Source organism: Zonotrichia leucophrys, chromosome 1 (assembly GCF_028769735.1).
Source record: "Zonotrichia leucophrys gambelii isolate GWCS_2022_RI chromosome 1, RI_Zleu_2.0, whole genome shotgun sequence".
Classification (NCBI taxonomy): Eukaryota; Metazoa; Chordata; class Aves; order Passeriformes; family Passerellidae; genus Zonotrichia; species Zonotrichia leucophrys.
The window spans coordinates 86,844,268-86,867,379 of NC_088169.1; the positions used below are offsets into that span (position 1 = coordinate 86,844,268).

A 23,112-nucleotide genomic window follows, 5' to 3' on the forward strand; every position below is an offset into this window, starting at 1 on the left:
AATAAAGGATTTAATTAATACCATCCAAAAAACCCTGCACTGCAATTTTCTGTTTTATCTACAGGTAGGGTAACAATTCATGTTTCTAGGGGAGATTATTTGGAGCAGCTGAAGATTTATTCTCTTGATCAGCACTTCACTAATCCACCAACAGGAGCCAGTTATCATTTTTACAACTGCTGATGCAGCAGGCACATTTTGACAAGCAGTGGCACTACCAATTTCAAAAATTAAGGCTTTAAAGCTCTGTCCTGCAAAGAGCTCTGTGCTTTTTGCTTGGCAATTTTTCAGCTGTTATCCCTAATCAAAAAATCATAAATGAGGGAAAACTACCCATGGCATACAGAAATGAGCATAATTTCTAACCTCCTGTGAAGAAGTAAGCGATGCAAGTCCTATCTCCACAGGCAGGGGATGCATATTAATACTCCTGGGCTGCTACAAAAGGAGCCTGTATCAAATGTTCCATTAAGGCTGTACAAAGCAGTCTGCTACATAACCCTAGAAGGCATTCTCTGCCTAAGCTCACATTGAATTTCCACAAAGTAAAACTGAGTAGTTAAAAAACCCAGTAAACGAATGTGCTAAAGCTGAGAGAACGTGGTGCTAAGTCAATCAAGACAACTTATGATGTGAGGTCATAGTTTCAAAGCAGCTGCTAATGGAAAACAGCAGAAAGACTCATTTAGATGTTCCTCTCTCACACACCTTAGGGTCACCTCATTACATTTGCACTGATGAAAACCATGGTAAATATTAGGTCACATGCTAAAACACAACACACATTGAAGCATTCAAGTTTTTCAGGTCACTAAATAAGAGGATGGTGACATGACAGGCAGCAATACTGCTTAAAGAAAAAGCAAACAGCAAATTGTGCTTCCCTTCCATCTTTCTTTCAGCAGTAAAATACCGTAATATATTCCACTAATATAGCAAAGTTGAAAACCAAAATTAGCTGCTCCAACAGAACAAGATTTACCTGATGGAATACAGGTTCTTTCAAATCTAGGTAAACCTGGAAAGATTAAAAAAGAGAAATAATTTGCAACAGAACCATCATAATATTATTCATCTAAATATTGCCAAGGCGTCTTCTGTTAGAATCAAGCCAGGAGTGCCTGTCCATGCACCATTAAAGTTGGTCAAATATTTGAAGTTTCCTCTGGCAGAACCTGAGGTTTTAACTGTGGAATTATTTTAAACTAAGAAGCACAAATACCAATATTAACAACTAACATAAAGCTTCTAATTTAGTAGAGTTGACTACATCCAAAACCAATTAAGATGCTGAAGTTACCAGATGTTCTCAATATGCACAGCAAGAAGAAAACATACTCAACTCTAATTTGCTTTTCTTGTTTTTGACAATATTTAATTTTCAATTAATTTTACAAAAAGCTTGTAGTTCTTCCTATTTGTAATACAGTTAATTTAATTTATGTTCTTGAAGAGGGAAGGGCACTAGATGTGCCTCATAATGTGCCACAAGCGTAAAAAATTTTAAGAGAAATAGAAGAGACGAGGCAAGTATTTCAGCAGCTGACTTATAATAATACTTTAATTTTAAAAGAAATGTTTATCAATAAAAATTATGTAGGAAATTCCATCTGTGGTTGACAATCAGCATGAAACTGAATTTATTCATACAGGAAGAACATTCCACTGACAAAGGGAGTAAAGTTTGCTGTGACACAAAAAAAATTAGAAGCATTTCAACTAACAGCTAAGTTCTTCTCTTATTCTGCCGGTTTCAGAACACCAGTCTGCATCCTGGACTGGATATAAAAGTTCACTTTTTTGCAGGCAAACAGAATGATTCTTATTTCTACAGATGAATTAAGTGAGAGAAGCAGGAACATAGCTTATCCAAGGTCTCATACCAAGTCACTGGCAACTGTTTTTCTCACATTCCTGTTCTAGCAACTGGATTATTGCTTTTCTTCCTTATTTATTCCATACAGTGGTTTAGATAGAAAGGTTTTAGGTTTCTCTGGCCAGCAACATAATTTTCTCAACAAAAGAATAATTTGTCATTCTTGACTGGAAGTGACAGAGATTTAGTATTGCCTCTATAACATTTCTCCACTGCCAGAAAAACTGCCAACCCAAGGATGAAAACACCATATTAGAAAAAGTTACTTACTATGCTGACTACGACGCTGTATGTTATTAACAAAAAAAGCAGTGCATAATTGACTGTATTCTTGTACTTGAAACATTCATACCTGGAAGAGAGGATAGAGACAACATTCATCACTTACCATATAATGGATGCAATTTCCAAGGTATAATATTAGAATTTTTGTGAGAAAATTGGTCCAAATCAGTCTTAGGCCCCTCAAGAAATTCTAACTCCTTAAATAAAGACACATTATTGTAAGAAAAATATTCATGCTCTTACCAGTAAATGTTTTTTAAAAAAATCTAAGGCAAAAAAACCCTAACACCAATAAGCTCAAGCATATGCCAAGAAATAACCCACTCTAAGAAAAGAGTTTGTGAAGCAGAAGTGTTTTCAGAAGGTGCTTACAGGATGATAATGGATGGCAAATTAGAAATTAGTTTAAAATGCAACACAGCTGTGAAAAACATTGCTGAGCAAGCAGCAGTGTAGGAAAAGGACTGCCTTACAAAACACTGAACTCAGATTTGTAAAAATGTAGATTGTTTCTGGCTTGACTACAGTTGCAGTGCAGTACATTTGCTAGATTGGGAACTGGTAAAAATGGAAGGTAAAAGTACCTGACTGCTCCCAGTATGTAAAACAAACAATTAAAATTACCTTCACAATCTCTACACTACACCTCAGTCTCAGCTGTGATGGAAATACACACACATCCCAGACTGTATCTACATCAGAAAAAAGGTCTAAAAAACCCCAACAAAAATGAAACTTGAGAAGCCCATTATCATCTGAGCTGGAGGAAGCTGTCTATATAATTCCAAATTATATCTGTCTAGCTCCTTTTTTTATAAACTTGGAGAAACAGACACCATTGTGAATTGATAAAAGGAAATAAAATAAAAACACACATGGGAAACAAAAAGTCTAAAGGCAGTACAATGTGCTATTTTGCAAAATGGCTTGCTGAATTAATTACACAGTTTGAGAATCAGCAGAACTGAATGATGTATAAGGGAATGTCCTGTGCACAACCACCTGCAACTTACCTTCAAGCTAACCAAAACAATTATTAAAGGCCTCCTAAACTACATATCAGCTCATTTTTTTTGAGCATTTTAATTGCTACCAGACATAAATACACAGAATCTTACTGGAGTTATAAATGCAGTAACAGACTTCAGTGCTTTTGAAGATAATAAAGTAACTACTGCACTAAAAATAACCAACTCAGATATATTTTTATAGCCACTCCTCATGCTTTTTTCCAATCACATTCAAATCAGACAAATGCAAAGGCAATTTCAAGGAGATAGGGAGCTACGATGGAAATATTTCCACTAAAAGAGGCATTATGATTCTGGTCCTGAATTTGTACAAATCATACTAATGTATGAGTCACAAACTGAGGGCAACTTCCATAGATAAGGGTTTAGTCCTAAAGCATCCCATCTCCATTGCAAGCAACCAGTAATCTTCACCAAGACATCACAATTTTCAACAGCTGAATATTTGATATGCTCAAGTATTTTTTTCTCTTTTAGTCTGCAACAAGTTGATCTATCATTTGGATTTGCCAAGTGACAGAACAAATCATATTAAATCCAGACCTTGCAGCAACAGGCAAGAAAAAGCCAACTTAGGGTATCTTTACAGTTGTCAAATGCTACATTGCTCCCAAAATTAAATGGGATAACATATCCTGGCATCGTATCAAGCTGTCATGCATGTTCCAAGACACTCTGCCCAAAATATGCATTCAACTCCTCATAAAATCTTGTCCCTTTAATTTTCCAGAGGAGGAAAAGCAGGTTTAGCCAGAAACCTGAAATTTGCATTTCGAGCCAGACTACATAATAGAAATCCAGCTCAAATAAACTATAATGTTGCTACTTTTGTAGTCATTACTGAAGTTGATTTTATTGTATCTGCTGTTTTTATACAAGTAGCAATGAGTTCTGATTGTACACAACACATTCTTTAATGAGTGGGGCTTTTTTCCCGACTGAAAAAAAACCCTCACTGGTAAAATATATTTAAATTATCAAAAACTAGGACTAAAGCCAGCCTGGTTCTCTAATATCATAATGCTGTACAAAAACAGATCTCACTGAAAGTAGTAGAAGCTTTCTATATATGCTAAATTTGGCTTTGGAGACTCTACATTTCAAAAGTTAACATTTCATAAATATTCAAGAAAAAAAATTAATAAATACTTACAGGCAGTAGACAAACACACAACAACTGTATATCATAGGCAGTTCATCCAACAGCTATAAAAAGCAAAGACATCAAAACATGAAAGCTACTTTTAACTCACAAGCTTGTCTAAGTTAATTAAGGAGAGAGTAAGTCTTAAGTAAACAGGAGTTTTTAAGTCATTTGGATATCAATCTTCTGGGTTGTACTCTAACACGTAGCACTGTCAAACCCTGTTCAGCTACCGAAGCTGCTGCATTAAAACCTTATTACTCTGAATCTTTTGAATATTATGCTTCATAAATGCCCACACATTCAAAGAATCTTGACATTTTTGCTGCTCATACCTCTTAAAATACTTGTAAGAATTAATTCTGTAAAGCCAGGCTGAAGACCTTCCCATCTATGGCCTTACCGTCAGTAGCATCTTCTTACTTGACAGAGAAATTGTAATGTAATATTTCCATAGCATAAAATACAATTTTAGTCTATTAGGATGGGCAATATACTCACATGTTTACTTCCTAATTTTAGAAATTTCTTACATTGCTTTAATTCAGAGACAGGGCTTTTTGTTTGTTAGATGTGGGGTTCTTTTGGGCTGTTTTGTTGGGTTTCTCCCAGAAATTATGATGGCATACAATGTTTTATTATCTTAAATAATTTTTATATTTTGGGAGAAGACTGATGCGTTACAGCTAAAACAGTTATTTCTCCAGGAACTTGCCATCTTAATGAACAGAATTAAAATGGTAATCACAACAAAGTTGATTTCTCATTAGCAGGTAAACTAAAAATTGCCATTTATCATTATAAGAAAGAATCATAGCATCATTTTCTTGTAAAATTTCTCACCAAAGAACTTTCAGGAATTTCTGCTTATAAACATACAATTAAACTTACCTCCTCTTAAGAAAGACTGAAAATCTTTCTTTCATGAAAATGGGAATGAAAAAGGATAGAAATGGATCAATGAAGATCCATAGTCTCTGATTTCTAATATGTTAAGCAAACATTAATAGTTAGGGCTTTTAGAACTTTTAGAGCTTGACTTCTAAGAAAAACAAGAACTAGATGCAAAAAAGATTTTGACCTTTTTCCGTCATCACTCAAAGTTCTTGGTGGCTGTGTCTGTAAATAGTTTTCCTACCACTGCTACAAGGTACTTAACAAGTTCCTAACCATGTTATTCTGAGCAATGAAACTTGTTAAAAGCCGTAAGCAGCTTACTCAAACTCTTTTATAAAGCCAGCTTGATTCTGCTTGGTTTGGGATAATTTTCTAACTGCACAGTCAAAAACTTCATCTTAGCTTTGAAATTTCCTAATGTGGGGAAAAAAAAGAAAGAAAAAAAAGAAAAAAAAAAGTGGATCTAATCCTTTACAGGAGGAGAGAGATCCATTACCTTGAGTGTGAAGTATTAGCTTGGTGTGATTTGGTCATATAAAGCTCAGGAACTGTTTCACAAAACTGCTAAACAGCTCTGCTGCCAAGCTGCCACTGACAGGGCAGATGCTGCCTCATCCCCCATGCTGCCACTGCTTCTCTCCAGTGGGGGGATCAGACTGGTCTGACTTACAGGGAGCAGCTGCAGGTGCTGAGCCAGCACACAACCAACCTTGCAGAGAGCAGGGTTAAAATCCCAGGACCTGTGCATTACAGGGTCAGGGACCACAACAGGCAGCACAAAATATCAGGAACACTGGCAGCGGCTGAAGCTAGCAGGCATGTTCCGTGCCACCTTGCCATCACAGTAGTTTATCTTTGCTGTGATGCCTTAGAGGGGACAAAATAGAAGCAATAGCTGAATTCAGCTTCATAGTAATATATTTTATAAATTCAGAGATGTGCCTTTCCAAGTCTGATAGGCATTAGCTACAGGATTAATTCATGTGGCTATTAAAGAGTGTGAGTCATTTAACACCTCATTAAAGAAAAAGGTGGGGGAAGAACGAGAAATACAATACAGGAAAATCTTTCACATTTGGACAGGTGCTTACACTCTTAAGTTCATATGCTGGCAGCATCTCAGGGATATTACAGTAGCAACAAAGAGCCTCTCAAAAGATCTTAACTAAAATTTGCATGCAGAAGACAATGACTTCTGTATCCAAAGGAATTAATGCTTCTAGGAATACTGTCAAAGGCATGCCCAGACAATGAAGAACCATGGAAAGAAGGGAACTCAGGGAGCTGATTTCACCGGCTAAATAAGTATTTTGTGCATTCCTCAAGAATCCAATCAAGTAAATCCTCATAAAAAAACAGAAAAGGGGTGAACTCCTCAGAAGTATTCTAAACAACTGCTTTCAAGAACAGAAGTGTTCACATTTTTCTTAATTAAGCAAATTGAATCGATCATTTACAGTATTAAGACTGCAAAACAAATGTAAAAAAAAAAGTCTCCTTGAATAACTATGCTGATTTTTAAACATAATGAGAGATAAAGTGAGTGAAGAAGGTTTATTTACTGGTTGAACTGTTTCCTCCATGGTGATCAGTAAGCAAACAATTGGAATAATTATGGACCACTTGTGGATTTCACTTGGCTGCCAAAATAAATGTACTTTCCCTGCCTCACACGAAGCCTTTTACATCCGTTGACAAGATGATGCAAGACATTCCTGTTTCCTCATCATCTGCTTCTGCCCCACTTTATTCACCACAGTTCATAGGTCCCTTAGTTGTTCTTATGCAACACAAGAAGTATTGAGCAAGTAGCAGCAAAGTGACTTGGATTAAAATAAAGCCTCTACACACACACAGTCTCCAACAACAACTGAAAAATAACCCAAACCAAACAAAAAAAAACCACCCCCAAAAACCCCACCTGAAACAAAACAAACAAAAACCTACAATCTCTCCATTCATAAAAGGTTTTAAGTCTGGATCATTTTAATGATCCTGATTTCAGGGTGCCCTTGCTCACCTCTGCATCAATGTGAGAAAGAGGATTTGAAATACTGGCCATGATAGGAGCAAGCAGCTGAGGGAAGTAATATGAAAAAGGTGGAAATTCAAGGCAGTTTCACCACCAAATACAGGTAAATGGCACCCTGATTTGGGAGAGAGTGGTGAAATGGCTGTACAAACCACATTTTCATGCCAAGAAAAGCACCAAATATTTTTGCATGGTGACAACAGTATGCTCTGTGGAAGCTGACAGTCTCCACCACATGCCAGAGATACAAACCAAAGCATTATGGAGGCAAAGATCAAACAATCAGCAATATGTAGGTCCCACTGTGATCAGCAGAAATGCAGGATTCAATTCAGCTGCCACAGCATAGTTGCCTAATGCCACCTGAGATGCTCTGTCACTCCCAATACACCCATCCAAGACTGGCAGATGTGACAGGAGTCTAAGAAACCTGCACCTCTGTGACAGAGAAGCTGGAGGCTTGAGAGAACACTCACAGGGTCAAAATAACACTAAACATTTCTGTTTAGACAAATGAATCTTTTTTAAGCAAAGATTGCCAATGGAGTCTGGACAATGATTCAGCCCAGCCAACTGCCTCTCTCCACTCCACTGATTAAACCGTATTTCCACTGACTGTGGTGGGAACACAGACTTCCAGCACAGACTTTTAAATGCAGGTTTCTTAATCTTGAACAACATCCCACTTCACCCTGACTTTAACTCAAAGATGCATTTCCTTATTCTTTGCAGACGTAAAAGAGGACAACAGGACAAGACCTCCTGTGTCCATTTAGAAAACAGGAAATACCAGGACAATCCCTATGTCCTGTGACTTGTTACAGAATGCTGTCTACTTGAAAATAGAGGGAAAATGACTCAATTACCACTACTCAGAAGATACTGATTTCAGTATTAATGCTACAGCTCCATCTAGATAAACAGAAACATAAAGATGAGAAAAGTTACAATAAATAGCAATAACTCCAGTTTATACTGCTTGCTATTATGCCAAAGCTGTGAGAATTTTAAAATAACACCTTGTGTAAAAAGATAACATGATTTCCCAGAGGATAAAGTGTCCTTTACCACCATAAGCAATTGATGATAGCTCTTATTTTAGATGCAAGTACATATTTCTGTATATAATCAGTGGAAAATACTTACTGAAACAAGATCTGCATTACTGCCTTGTTGAGAGCAGGAGTGATGTACAATGATACTTAAGGTAGATTAACTCATTTTATGCAAGTTTCATCTAGACAAGAAATGGCAAAATGACTGTACAGCAAGATATGCACAGAAAATAATTCACAGCTACTTATCAGTACTCACCTGCATTTCATACTTCAGGGTCATGTGAAAGCACCAAGATCCCAATCCCACAGCTGAAAACAAATCAAAACTATCATCAGCATAATAGTATCCATGTAAAATTTTCAGGTACATTAACTTAAATGCATGAAATGCATGCTTAACAGTGAGAAAGAAATTAGAACATCAGCATTCTACTGCAGAGACAAACCCCCCTTTTTCCACAGCCTTCTACTTTATATATTAGTCACCAATGAAATCCCTGAATTTATGGGGCTTTGGGTGTGAATGTCCTCTTTAATTCCTCTCAGTACTGTGTCCTATGAATTAGGCATAATCTCAAAGAGGAGAGGAGCAGAGGGAATCCAGAATGAATGGAATATTATATATCAATCTATCTTTTTGCCCTTTTTTTTTTAATTTTAAGTGAATTAAGATTTCTCTGTTCCAACCCTTCTATAAGGCAAAGCATCATTCAATAACTAGTACTCCTGAAAGCCTCTCAGTATTTCTGCTCACTGTCCAGTTTTAAAACATGTATTTTACCAAAAGCTTTTTGTTGTCTCCATAAAACATGGATTTAATAACACCAAGGTCTGGGGTTTGATACCCACAGGGGCTGCTCCTTAAAGAGCTAGACTCAATGATTATTGTGGCTCCCTTCCAAATAAAGACTATTCAGTGATTCAAAAGCAGAAGAGAATTGCTACTAGAACTCAGAACTAGAAATTCAAGGTAAACAAACCAACCCGACATAGGGTGGATTTGTTTTGTGATATGAGAACACCATTTCCAAGCCTTCTCTATAAAAAGATGAGCTTCTAAGAAATTATTTCTATTTATTTGAAATACTTTCTTTACACATTCTGAATTTACTTCTGAAATTACTTTATGAGACATATACTTTGCCTATACAGTTTTTTCAGTCAGGCATGAATAATGCTTCTTGGAAGTTAGATTTCTCTGTTTAGAGGAAAGCTGGTACAGTATTTAATGCATCATTCATTACTTTGAAATATTATCAGTAGCACACTCATTAAACCCTAGCTCAGTTTTATATTGCAAGAACAAGTACAGTAATGTGATATCTTGTCTTCCTTTAAGAAATGATGTTTTACCTCAGACTGTAGTTTTAGAGAAAGCCAAGTAATTTGCACTCAAGTCTTGATCACTGAGTAGTGCTGCTATATTTTGTGGCTAGACTATCATCTTGTCTACACACACCAGTCAAGTTTCACTGATGCATAAACAAGAATTCTATCTCTCTGCACTCTGTAAAGGATTGCCAAGACAGTCAAGAGACATGTCTGGAGATGCTTCCTTAGCTGTTATTAACTAAAACTGTGATTATTACACTTACTCAAGGAAATTAAATACCTAAGCATGTAGCTTTACTGAAATACAAAACTGTAATACAGCAACATTTCAAAATGTATTACCAAACACTTCAATGTCATTATTTCTCTGGGAAAATTAAGCAGAGTTCCTACCAGAAAACAAACAACCACACGCACTTCTGTAAATTTTGATTACATTGGTTTGCTTCTGAAAAATCTTTCCAAACAGCAAGCTACAACTGCTTTCACCTTCATTAAGATTCTGATGAGAAATTCTCATAGCCATTTTTCTATGTATACAGACTATGTGACAACAACTGTTCATTCTGGAGGAAAAAACCCATTAAGATCATCATTAAAATAGTGCCATCCATTATCCTGTCTGTCACAGAATACAAACTCTTACAATTTATAATAAATGTCATTTTCAAGTACGGGCAAAATCATTGCATAAGAAATTTCAACAGATTTTAAATTAGCGAAATATGTGGTTGGGGTTTTCTTGTTCGTTTTTGTTAATGTTATTTGTGTTAATAATCAAGGAATTACTCTCCTTCCTCCTATACAGTAAGAAGCAATTATTTCTAGACTAATTCTTCTTCAGTCTTTGAAAGAAATCTAGCATGCTGCAGATATTAGTATTTCAAGTTCATTAATCCCATGACTATAGTTAGTTTTTACAGTTAAAATTCATAGAACCCCTCTTTCTTCTGTGCAATAATCACACCTGGAATTTCTCTGATTATGAAATTTACTAAGCATTATAGAACAATGTTTTATTTATAGTATGTATATCAAATAGATACCTGGAAGAAGAAAAGCTTACAGGGACAGATCTTATGGTTCCAGGCTCGAGACATTTTTAAGAAATATCTAATTCACCAGCTTTGTACTTTTCAAAATATGAGTGATCATGATCACTGCAATGACACAAGTTTTCAAGAGAAGCAACTCTTGCATACAGCCACTAACACTGAACAATAAATTTGCTCCTTACCTTGTAAGCAGTTTTCATATTTTAGGTGTTTCCTTTGGCAAAGGAGCTTAACTCACTAAAAGCTGCATATTGGTTGGGAAGCTTTAACACCATCTGAAGGAGTAAGCGCCATTTCCTCTCTAATTACTGTAACTCATTTTTCATAAATGCTACAAGTCACTTGGCATTTTTACATCAATGAACCTCCCAAGTTACAGGGGACATATATAAATTATGTATTAAGCACAGAATACACATTAAATCACAATATTATGAGATCAAAATTGCACTTCAGAAGACTAGAAATGCAAAGTCAGGGCTGCTGCTCTATGCAGACTAACAGGGTCTTTTTCTGTCCTGCAGCAAACACCCTGTGTGGTTACTGTCAGTAGATAAAGTAGTGGTGCTATGATGATGTAAAATCAATGCACCTACAAACTTTACTTCATACAAATACTGTCAAAAACCTTATGGGCAATACCTATGGCTAGAAATAATTGAATATTATACAAAAGATCCAGCTCTATATGTGAACCCTATAAACCTCCAGGATTTGAATCCTAGAGGGATTTTTTCAATCAAGGAAGCATTACAAGAACCATATAATCAGTGATATTTCAGTTTGATGTAACTATTTTCCACCAGCACTCAAAATTCTCATTATGAGCCTAAATCCTTTACAGAAAAAGCAGTTTATTAGGATTTCACAGAAATGGTAACTATACAGGCACTATATGAAAATATTCAGAAGGAAGGATGCTCCAGATGCAAACACCATTATTTAACTATCTACACATGAACTAGCTGTCAAAGCTTCCACTAAAAGAATGTCATTATTAAGAGTAAAGCAGCTGGCCAAACAGGTGTTTTATAACAAGTCAAATGATTCTCCTGACTTTACTGACTGCACTGGCAGACATAACAAGTAGACACATACATTTAAGTGTTTAAATTTGCAGCTAAATTCCGTTTTATTTTTTTACAATGACAGAACCTAATTAAAGATAAACAACAACACACTGCACTATTAGAAGTTAAAGAATGAAACAAGATGAAAAAGTAGAATTAAATTAACTACTTTTAATGGATTATTTTGTGTTGCAATGGTTTCCCCTCCACAGCATAAGAGACAGGAGAGACACTGGTTACTCCAGAGGTACAGCTCTACAATTAACCCCCAGCTTGGCTGGTACTATTCCCAGACACTGCGGTACAAGTGTCTGCACTAGTGAGCTGTTGGAACAGTCTGTGGTATGAATGTGGTCTGTTCCAATGAGCACTTTCCCCAGGCAGCTTCCAGGCACAGTCCAGCAGCCGGCAGAGGCCGGGGCCCGCGCTCAGCAGCGATCTGTACGCGGTCACCCTGTTTTGGAGGCTAAGATGAACAGACACGGGCTGGTCCAGGCTGCCCGGCCTCAGCACTCAGGAATGTTCCCAAACACAGCTGATTTAACAACACTGACATGGCCCTGGGAGCTTCTCTACAGGTGTTAGGTAAGAAGAAGCGAATTAACTCTGACTGAAGAGGTTCTAACAACTGTTTTCACAGACACAGAGTTTCACTGGAAATTTGATTTAATAAGTTGTTTAAGAGTTCCTATGGCTATTCCTAATATAGAAAAAATTTTACACCTTTTTTCTTTCCTCCACTTTGGCACTGCTTGAATGACTCAGCCTTTATTAAACAGGCCAAAGAAATATAAATGAGAACAATCCTTCAAAATTTCAAGTGAAATATCTAACAAACATTACTTCATCAAGTGCTTTCTTATTTCATTAGGTCCACAAGTTACACTTCTTTATATATGTATTTATATACACACACAGTTTTTTAAAAATTGAGACCCTTCAAAATCACAGTTCCCCAAGATGTATGAGGAACTGGCAAGTGTAGAACCTGATACAACACTCCAGAATCATAAGGAACTACTCAAAACCAACTGCTTATTCCTTGAGGTAGGAATGGTCTGATGATTTGTTCCACCTACTTCTGGTGGCGCAACATACTGAAATAATGGCTTAAGATTATTCTTCATAATTTATATGCTGATTAAATGGTTCTCTAGAGTTTAAAAATCATACCCAGGTCCTACTGAGTTAATTGAAAGGCAGCAGAAAAAAGGGCTGAGAACAGTGTGCTGTATCTCAAAGGCCTTGCTGGAAAGTGTAACTCAGTATTGGCACCAGTATGAACAAGAAATTTATTTGAACAATTATTCAGAAATACCCCTTGTTGTGCTGCCAAGATCTTACCATGTATATGAAACAAACAGAAATTTCATAGTGCAAAATGCATTTACTTCAAAAAGGAAATAAATGTCAACCAAAGAGATTGCGGGTATAAAAGGCAAGAACTGAACACAGTGTGGTAAAACACTAAGAAACTGACAATCAGCTAAATGTCTGGAAGCATGCAAAAGAAGCAGCTGATTTGGATCAAAATAATGTCTAGAAACAACACCTCATGTTCTCAAATGCTAACAGATTTAATTTTAACGTTGCCTTGACAGCTGTCTTTTAGTGTCTTGTAAAATCTCAGTAACTATTCAAAATTGCTAAAACCGAACTAAAGTACCCTCCCTTCCACCCCCATCTTCACAGCAGAACTGTTAAAGAATTTCTCCTTTAACAAAAGAACGCTCACTTAGAAGCTCTGCTGCACGGTAAGCATGCTGTCTCAAGTGAAATCACAAGTGTGTGTTAAATTTGCTATCTTTTCACAGATTAAGTCTACATTTATTTGTTACAAATTAAATAAATAGAGTGAAACCTGTTAATAAATAAAATTCATACAATGGAAAGAATTCTGACTGGTACTCCTTACAAAAAGAATTTGCTGTACACTTACTCTATCTCCACTTCAGTATGCCTCTTGTTCAGTCACATGCACAGAGAGAATGGCAATGTTCCTGACATATTTCAACCATATTTAAAATTCTTTTTATGTTTTCATTCACTGCTTTTATTCTGTAGTAGAGCAAATGTTAAGTGGTTTGTGATTCCAAATCATCTTGTTCCTGTTTTTCACTGCAAACTATAAAGTCTTCTACATCTCTTTACATCTTTCAACTGCTGTAAAACAGGGTTACAAATATTGAAGCAGACACAAAGCAGAAGGGAAACACTTTTGGGAGAGACCTTTAATGTTAGGTTCCAACACATGAGATAAAAATCAAGCCATTTATCACTTCAGACAGGAATCAAAGCCAACTCAGTCACAGATGAGCCTAGATGGAACTCAGGACTGCCTTCCAGCACTGCTGTCTTAATACAGGCTGAGCTCCCACTTCAGCAACACCACAGAGAGGAAAAATTGAAATACAAGGTATTTACTGTGATCAAAGACAGTTGGGTTTGCTGGCTTTTTGTTTGTTTGTTTTTTGTTGTTTTTTTTTTCTTGTTTTTTTTTTGTGTTGTTTGGGTTTTTTAAAAAATATTTTAAACATTGAATGGGATATGAGAAATGCCCATCTGCTGTGACAGCCTGACATTCTGGTCAGATAGTGACTGCACACTCTGTCCATCATAAACTGTCACTGACAGAGGTCGCCACAAAACATGCTGAAAACAGCTTCAAACTGAATTTTAATTTAAGGAGTTCCTTTTCACAGTTTAAATAGAATGGCAGTATGGGACACTTTGATTCAAGAACACCCAAAGTCAACTTCAGCAAACATTTACAGACCACTTCTACCACCTCTTTTTAAAAGTAAGCCCTGACCTTTAAGAATTCTCTCTGTTTCATACTGAGACAAAAATTAGTAATTACATGAAACCATAGAAAGCCTACAAATGGCTTTTTAGAAAGTGCTCAGACAATATGAAAAGCAGTGCATTGTTGCTGCCTACTTTTCACATAGATCAGGAAAGCTAATATAACTGAAAACTGGTGAATTTGCACCTTGTGTATGTTATAGTTTAACTGGTATGAAGGATACATTTAGCACATGGATATGCATTTTTCAACAAGGTCCATCCAAATACATAACAGGCCAATTTTAAAAGTAACTTTTATCAATCCCTTACCACTCCAAAGATTGGGAAAAATTTCCATAAGGACAGGAGCTATAGCAAATACAGAAATCCCGTGAAACACAGAAATTCTATGAAATCTAGTTTTGAGACCCAACTGCCAAATCTGAACCATCTTCAAAGACCTTTTGTCATAAGGAACAAGACTTCTAGTCACACAATTAACATTTAAAAGGAAGTTGGTTATTTTCTGAATTTTGTTATTTTAGAATGGACAGACTTCCCTTGAGTTGATCTAAACGTGAATATCATGTTGTTCTTCCATTCTTGCAAAACTTCCCAGACACAATGGCTGGGTGATAAATGCCAAAGAGGAACTGGAAACAAATTTGAAGTCATGAAAGAATGCCTTTCCAGTTCCCTCTACATCTTGGCCACTTCTTATATTACTCTCCCATACAAATGTCACAAAAATACTAATATTGTGAGAAACTGTTTATAAGTAGAATACACAAAACACCTTCTGTAAATCATCAGAAAAGTACAGAGAGTGAGCTAAGATGCACTGAGCAGGACCCAAAGCCAGAAAGGGATCACTTTAAAATCTTTTCAAATTATTTAGTGAATTCTAATCTCATCTTCCTCTAACAGATACAAATTTCTGTAAACATTAACAAGTGTAGCAAATTGAGGTCTACTTTTCACACACATAGTATTTAGATTTAACTACTGGGTTTATCAATATATAGATATATTTTCCATTGCATATCTGAGCTCTCTTTATAATCAAAGAGCAAATTAAGTTTTACACATACCTGTAAGACACAAATATGCAGCTAAATACCGTTTTTCAAGGCCATCTTTATAGGTCTGAATCGCACCATAGATTGGAGGTAGAATGAAAATCAGGTTACTCACTGTGTTCCCTGTAGGACAGAAACACAAAGCAGAGATTTAGAATTGGGTACTATGCACTTTAACTAAATCTAACAAAATTACATTCACTCATTAGAGACAGGTTCAACAGTTTTCATCCAGAAAGTGACCCAGCAAGACACCACTGCTCTCCATCCCTGGTCTAGTGGAAGGTGTCCCTGCCCCCAGCAAGGGGCTTGGAACTACACGGTCTTGTAGGTCCCTTCAGGACTCTATCCTACATTCTACCCAATGCAAAAAAATGACATGTGCTGCAGAGACCAGAGAAAGCAATAAAAGCCAAGAGCCCAGCTCTTGTACAGTGATTTAGATTTGGCTTGTTTTTCTTTTCCCAACGGTGCTGACCTAAGCAAAAGTGCAATGAAATCCTGCAAAGTTTAAGTGAAACAAAAGGAAATGGTGCATCTCTCAACAGAAGGGATGCAGATTCAGCTTTTCCACTTAACCATAAATCATAATTTTGAGAAGAGAGGTTATGTTATGGGAATTAAATGCCATACATTTTGGAAAAATGAGCAAATCTATTTAAAAAAAGACTTATACAAAATAACTGCACATTTTCACACACCATCAGCTAAATATATATAAAACTGGAATCTAATTTGCCAATATCCCAATGAAATATACAATTTATGAGGTTATGAAGACCTCCCCCCTCCATTTCTGTATTTTTTATTCAGCAGAAAATCCCCAAAGCATTTCACATTCTAGAACAAGGAACAAGAGTGAGCAGGTCCTTTCTAAATCACACCCCTAATTCAAGCAGCTACTTTTCAGGAGTCCTACCTGCCAAGATCCATCCAAAAGAAAGGGAAAACATAAAAAATATGTTCATATAACCCTAAGGTATAGCAGCACCTCTAAAAACAAAAATTCATACTTCAAAATTAAAAAAAAAAAATACTCAAATGGAAAAAAGGTTATCTCAGAACACATGTAGCAGAAGTGTACCTAGCTCCCTTGAACAAGGTAGCTCTTCCATATTCTCACAAAGTACATACAAATCTCACTTTGAGACAACCTTCTCAACCAGTTAAAAATCTCATCTGATTTTTATCAGAACTTCTTTAAATCACTTCCTTACTGATTTAACATAATATCCTGCCCAACCACAAATTTCACCAAGTTATAACAAGTCAAATCAAATGTGCCAGAGATCTCACTCTTCTGGACAGCTCTGAATTATGTTCCTCCATGTAAAAGAAGCCCAGCTGAAAACAAAAACTTTCTGTAAGGATATACAAGTTTATACCAATATAAAAGGCCTTTTTTGTGTTTAAATTCTTTGTGGAATCTTTACTTTTTTACCACATTCCCACGTGTTGCAATGGGTAGTGATTCACTTTCAACAGAGACCACGTTTGGAAGAAATTCACTCAAAAATGCTGTTGTGTGACACACTGACCATTGCCATGTCCTCCTGTAAATCATGCAAACATGTCATTTAGACTTGAAAAGTGGAATAAAGGTTACACAGTCTGGATAGCGAAACTTCTGCTTTCTAAAGCAGTGCTCAACTAAGCCCATTTTCAAGAGAAGTCAGTAGACATTATACAAATGTCACTCACAGAGGTCATCTGGTTATGAAACTGTCAAAAGCCTGGCAAAAATTCAAATATGAAAATGCCAAACAAAAGAAATACCATGATGTTTATCCACAATTGGGAAGGCACATGACTGTGGAAGAGAGTTGCAGTAGGATAACAAACTTCAGATGGGTGTAAGAATGCAGAAAACAGATTCTTGTGTAGGAAAGGGAAGGGAAGGTTTCAACACTTCCTGTAAAGCTATAATGACATTAAATTATTGAAAATTTATGAGCATTTAATCTGGGAACATCTTGCTGAGAGAGGAAATACCATAGACCTAATCTAGCTGTACATTCCTGCCACTCCTTCTCTGCACTTTTTGGCCCATATTATTCAGAACATTTGCAGCATGGATTAGGCAAGCCTATCTGCAAACATACTTATTGAAAGTTGTGTACATTTTTTTAAAAGGGGAAATGGGGGCAGGGGAACAATGAAGTCCTCTGGCATGCTGCTAGCAAAATTATTTTTTTCTAGAACAAAAACTCTAAGGCCTCTTGCAAACCCAGATCCCCAGGAATACATATTTCATAAAAGTCTAGCTAGTCTTTACAGGATTATCCTCACACAGAATAGCTTATAAATTCATTAAAAGGGATTTTTACTAATTCCACCAAAAAATGGCAGTGGGATATGCACAGAGATTAGCAAAGAATACCAAGAAAGAAGAAAAAAGTGACACAATGCAGACCCATAACTCTACAGTTATTTAACAAACAAGGAAGTGAAACAGTTATTTAACAAACAAGGAGGTTGAAAATAGGAAAACAGTTCAAATTGCCAAAAAGATTCATATTTTTTCACTAAATTTCCTTTTTTTAAAACAGGGGAAACATAATGCAGCAGAGCTCTGTGGGAAAACCAGCAAATGGAGAAATTGCAACTAAGGCATGAGGAAAAAGATATGCAAAATAACTAAAGAAGAAATTATTGGTTGTGCCTATATGAAATAGGGTACATCAGAAATTTGACAAATGCACATGGATAGACCTGAGCTTAACTCTGCACAGCATTCTTATATTTCACTACCGGATTCCTTGAATACTGGTCCAGGGAGTGACCTAACTTTTCTTTAGTGACCAAAGACTGCTTTTCAACATTTTATCTTCAACACATCCATCAAAAGAAAGGCAGAGCACATCATCTGGGAGAGAAATAAATGAACTTGCAGACTAAAATGACAAGAACAGGATTAAATATGATGGCCATGAACACACCTTTCAATGTGCATATGAATCCTTATTCCATATGTAGAATTAATCTATTTGAAGAGGCAGAAAAGTATGGTAACTGACCATAAATCATCACTGTATGCACAAACACATTATTTATTACATTTATTTCCAGTAGAGGCAGTGAAAATAGTTATGTCTTCATGCAAGTCAACAGTGGAACACACTGTTCTCTAGTTATTGATAGAAGAGAAAGCTCCTTAGGTGCAAAGAAGCTCCACTCAGATGGGAATGATGAATGGGAGCCTATAATTTCAGAAGGGACAAGAATTGCTCAGCTCACTGTACAAAACAATGGCTGGATGGAACAAGACTGTGCTCTGTAAAGACATCGTTTGTCAACGCCAATGACAAAAGGGAGCTGTTTGAACTGAAGGATAATACTGACAATGACTAAATAGATATAAACTAACCCTAAATAAATGCAGGCTAGAATAAAGAGGAAAGCTTCCCATTAGAGAGGAAATATTTACAACTGCCTCCCAATAGAAATGAGCAGCACAGTGAACCTGCTTTCAGAGTGGAGCTCGGGAAGCTCCAAATCATTACATGATGCAGTACCCTACCAGAGTACTAAACCAGACCATGTCCACAAAGATTATAGATGGTACTAGGCACAGGGCTAAATTAAGGTCTAATCATGATAATGTGACTGACTGCACAAATTTCCATAAAAGTCTTTCAAGACTGTTTTAATGCAAATCATTGTTTCAAAGTAATGTTTTATTCATTGAGAGAATGCCATAAGGTACCAGAACAAAATCAAATTTATGCAAAACATCTTTTCAACAGGCTTCTGTCTGTAGGAAGAACAGTATGAGTGTTAAACCACATCTGCTTGCCATTCTACAAATACAGCAGCAAAACCTGGTAAGTCTTTTTCTAATGCATGTACATTCACATTCTTCAGGCCCTGAAGAAATATGTGTGCTATCATTAACACTCAAAGATCCGTATAAAGACTAACCAGAAATACAAACAAAAATAACTTAGAAAGGGAAATAGTTTCTACAGGCAGACCCAGGTACAATATACAGCTTACTGTTACACAGACATTGGAAATACAGTTAGCAAAGACACAAATTTGAAGTATCTTTCATAAAATTTCCATTTTTCCAAATATGTAGTTAATTCCACACTAGAAAGTAAGTGCTACAATAAAGTTGGAGGAAAAAAATGTGAAGCTGTAAATAAGTTGTAAAAGAACATGGTCATAAAGTAATATAAACCATGCAAAAAGATAAGGAAAAATGCTGGGAGTTAGAATAAAGATGCTGGTTTAGGTGAGGAAGGAAAAGTGCTATCATAAAAAAGAAGAAAAAAATATCATGTTCAACTACTGACAAGGTGATCAGTGTGATTTATCCTCTGTTAAGAGATGCTTTCTCCTACGTTTGTATACAGAATGACAGCAAGATTCACCAAGCACAAGGATCTTTTCAGATTTTAAAATGTTTGACAGAGAGAGCAAGAACAAATTAAGATTTTCACTCTCTTATGGTTTTTAAAAGACTCAAATCAAGAGAAATAAGTGGTACCCTCAGAGAGAAAAGAAGAAAACATTTGCTGTTTAAAAAGTTGACTATACATAAAGCATAAAGAGCTTATTTAATATCACGACTAACAAATGCAACATTCACCACAGTAAGATTTTTCATTATAGTAAGGTTTTTGCATCCCACTGTGAAACAGGAGAAAGGTATATATTTAAGAAAATAGCAGCCACTTTCCTAAGTTTTAATAGTCTAAGAATCCCTTTAAGTAAACACACAAGCAAACAAACAAAGTTTTGCGGCTGAAAACATCGATTTCATTGTTTGGATATGATGGTGCTCTGCAGAGTCAATTCCTGGATCATGTAGCTTTATCTTTTTACATGACTACAGGAAGAAATTAAATATAATTATAAAAAACAAAGACTCTCAGATGCATCATGTAGAACTTGATTCATCCTTCTACCTGCTTTCAGATATAAGGAATTCTATTTCATGGTTTTGTTTCTGGAATCACCTCACTCATTTCTGGTGCAAACTACAGCTCATTATTAGAGAGTTTACCAAGTTTCAAGAAACTGCAAAGCAATGCAATTCAGGCACATTTGAGAGCATAACCATCTACCATTAGGTATGCCCTCTGCTCAGAAGAACCAACTACCCAGAATCACCTGGTTTGGCCACTAACTTCAACTTTTCGCTCACGGCTTATCACCAGGAGGGCAGAGCAGCAATTAGATTTTCACTTCCAACAGCCAGTTTTAATATATTCCACTTCAAAGTCTACAATAACTGCACTTCAGAGTGTCAGGAAATGAAAACTCCTGCTTCCATTTGATATTTCAGAAGGACCTCAAGGGGAGAAAACCAAGTCATCCCAAAAGGAATTTTGCCAATTTGTAATTACTGGACTGCCTACTTTCTAATGTGCATGAAGGATCAATATAAACTTCCTGTCACTTACTGAAATACAACACAGCGTTACTGCAGGCTGGAACACAGGACCAATGCTGACTTAAAAATAAAAATTATAAAATAAATTTTTAAAAAATGGGAGCTTGGGGTATTTGTTTTTAAGCTACAAGATCCATTTCTTACGTTGCATAATTTTCCTTTCCAAATACTAAACTAGCCTTGATTTTGTTTACTAGGACATTAATTGAAGTTACAACTTCAGCAATTCAGCTGCAACTTGTACTGGCTACCACATTTCTAAAAACAAAATGGGAAAAATACTGAAGCAAACAAATACTGAACGAACTAATGAACTGTATAAGCTGTGTATGAAAGCTTCCTGAGGAACTATAAAAATGACTACACATAAATAACACCACCAATCAATGGATCTTTACTGAGACTACTAGATCTTTCATGGCGTTTAAAATAATATCAGAACTCTATGGAGCAAGTTCACATAGATCATAAGAATCATAAAATTAAAAGAGATAAAACAGCACAGAAAAATGTAATGAAGTGCATTACAAAGGAATGCTGCATTAATCTAGCTCTGTATAGAAATTGTCATACTACTATGAGAAAAACTGTAAGGCACAAATGAGAGGGAGGGAGTAGCTACAACTAGGGAAGACCTGAAAAGGGAAAGAACAGCTACCTAAATCTCAGCCTGACAGAAGCTACAAGAAAGCAACGTGGAATCCAAAGGGTTTACATGGGGGAAGGATTGAAAAGAAATATTATTTGCATTACTTAAGAAGAGCATTCTGATGAGCACTAACAGGCTGAAACAAGGAAAAGAGGGAAGTTTCAATTAGGACATCTAGAAATCTAGCATCTGGCAGCAGCAACATCTCCCAAAAGAAGCCGTGAATCCTGGAAGAGTTTCAAACAGAATGGACAACACACTGCAAGATACATGGAGGAAAGAGCGCACTGTGGGTGAAGAGAGGTGGCGAACAAGGTAGGAACACAGGCTCCTTCCCAAGGCCAGCACCAGCTCAAATGCATAGCAGTGGAGTGAGCACACCACGTTCCAGTCACACGTGTCTCAGCCCCAGCAGCAGCAGAGCTGCTTCCAGTATGTCCAAGTGCTGGGACAAGGCCAAAAAAACTGAAGGCAACATTGCTGCTGCAGAGCTGGTGGCCAGCTGGAAGGTTTAAGTGTTTAAAGTCGGAATGCAGGGCAGCACTTCTAGACCTTCTAGGCTCTTTCTCCCTTGCTGGGCCTCCATTTCTCCAGATATGCAAGTTGATATCCTTCTGAAGAGGTAAACCATTCCAACGATAGATTGGATTGGGGAGGGGTAAAGAGGCAATTTTAGGGAAAAAATTAATTATTAACAACACAATTTGATTTCTCTTTACAGTGCGCACTTATAAGTGGCTCCAACATGCTGTGTCAAGTGATACATTCCAATATATGGTTTCACACACTTTATATCCCAGCTGCAGAATTCATTCCCTTGACATTCATCATACTAGTCCAGCAAATATTTTCAGATGGTTTAGTCTGATTACACTATTTCATGTTGCACTTGTGTTCTTCAAAACAATCAAAAACTCTTTGGAAGAGAAAGCTCTCGACACTGCTGACTAACAAAACACACACAAAGTAAGCTCAGTTCAAACCTGTAAAGTGTGGGTGTATTTTCTTATGCACAAGCCTCTTTGGAATGCACATCCTACAAAAGCCCTTATTATAAACTGCTTCTGAATTGCCCTAGGTTACAATTAAGCTATCCCTTTCCTTACCCTCATCTCTGCAAACTGCTTTGCTAATGTATAGTAAAGGCTTTAGAAAACTACAACCTAACAGAAGACTATACTAACACTGACTTTGCTTCTTATGTAAGTTATACTAAAAATAAATGAGAGAAAGCTAATACTTAAATTCATATTTTAAAGCTCCACTTATTTCCTCATAAGAAACCAATACCCTTGAAGATACCCTTGCAATCCCAGAAATACAACAGTTGTGTTTATAGTGCAAGTTTAGACAGTGAAACATTGTTGGGGCAAAGAAATTTTTGCTCTTTCCCCTCAAATCCAAAACACATTGGTC

At 36.4% G+C, this 23,112-nt stretch overlaps 1 protein-coding gene across 5 annotated transcripts in view; it reads right to left on the reverse strand.

Moving 5' to 3' along the window:
- Nucleotides 1-23,112, reverse strand: part of ACER3 (alkaline ceramidase 3) — a 56,371-nt gene that overhangs the window by 21,350 nt on the left and 11,909 nt on the right. For all 5 annotated transcript variants that reach the window (XM_064720533.1, XM_064720545.1, XM_064720535.1 and 2 more), the window contains 5 exons: nucleotides 15,659-15,769; nucleotides 8,580-8,632; nucleotides 4,346-4,398; nucleotides 2,147-2,228; nucleotides 983-1,018 (listed from right to left, as the gene is read on the reverse strand). In XM_064720533.1, coding sequence (XP_064576603.1) covers nucleotides 983-1,018; nucleotides 2,147-2,228; nucleotides 4,346-4,398; nucleotides 8,580-8,632; nucleotides 15,659-15,769 — 335 coding nt within the window. The remainder of the gene's footprint in view (nucleotides 1-982; nucleotides 1,019-2,146; nucleotides 2,229-4,345; nucleotides 4,399-8,579; nucleotides 8,633-15,658; nucleotides 15,770-23,112) is intronic.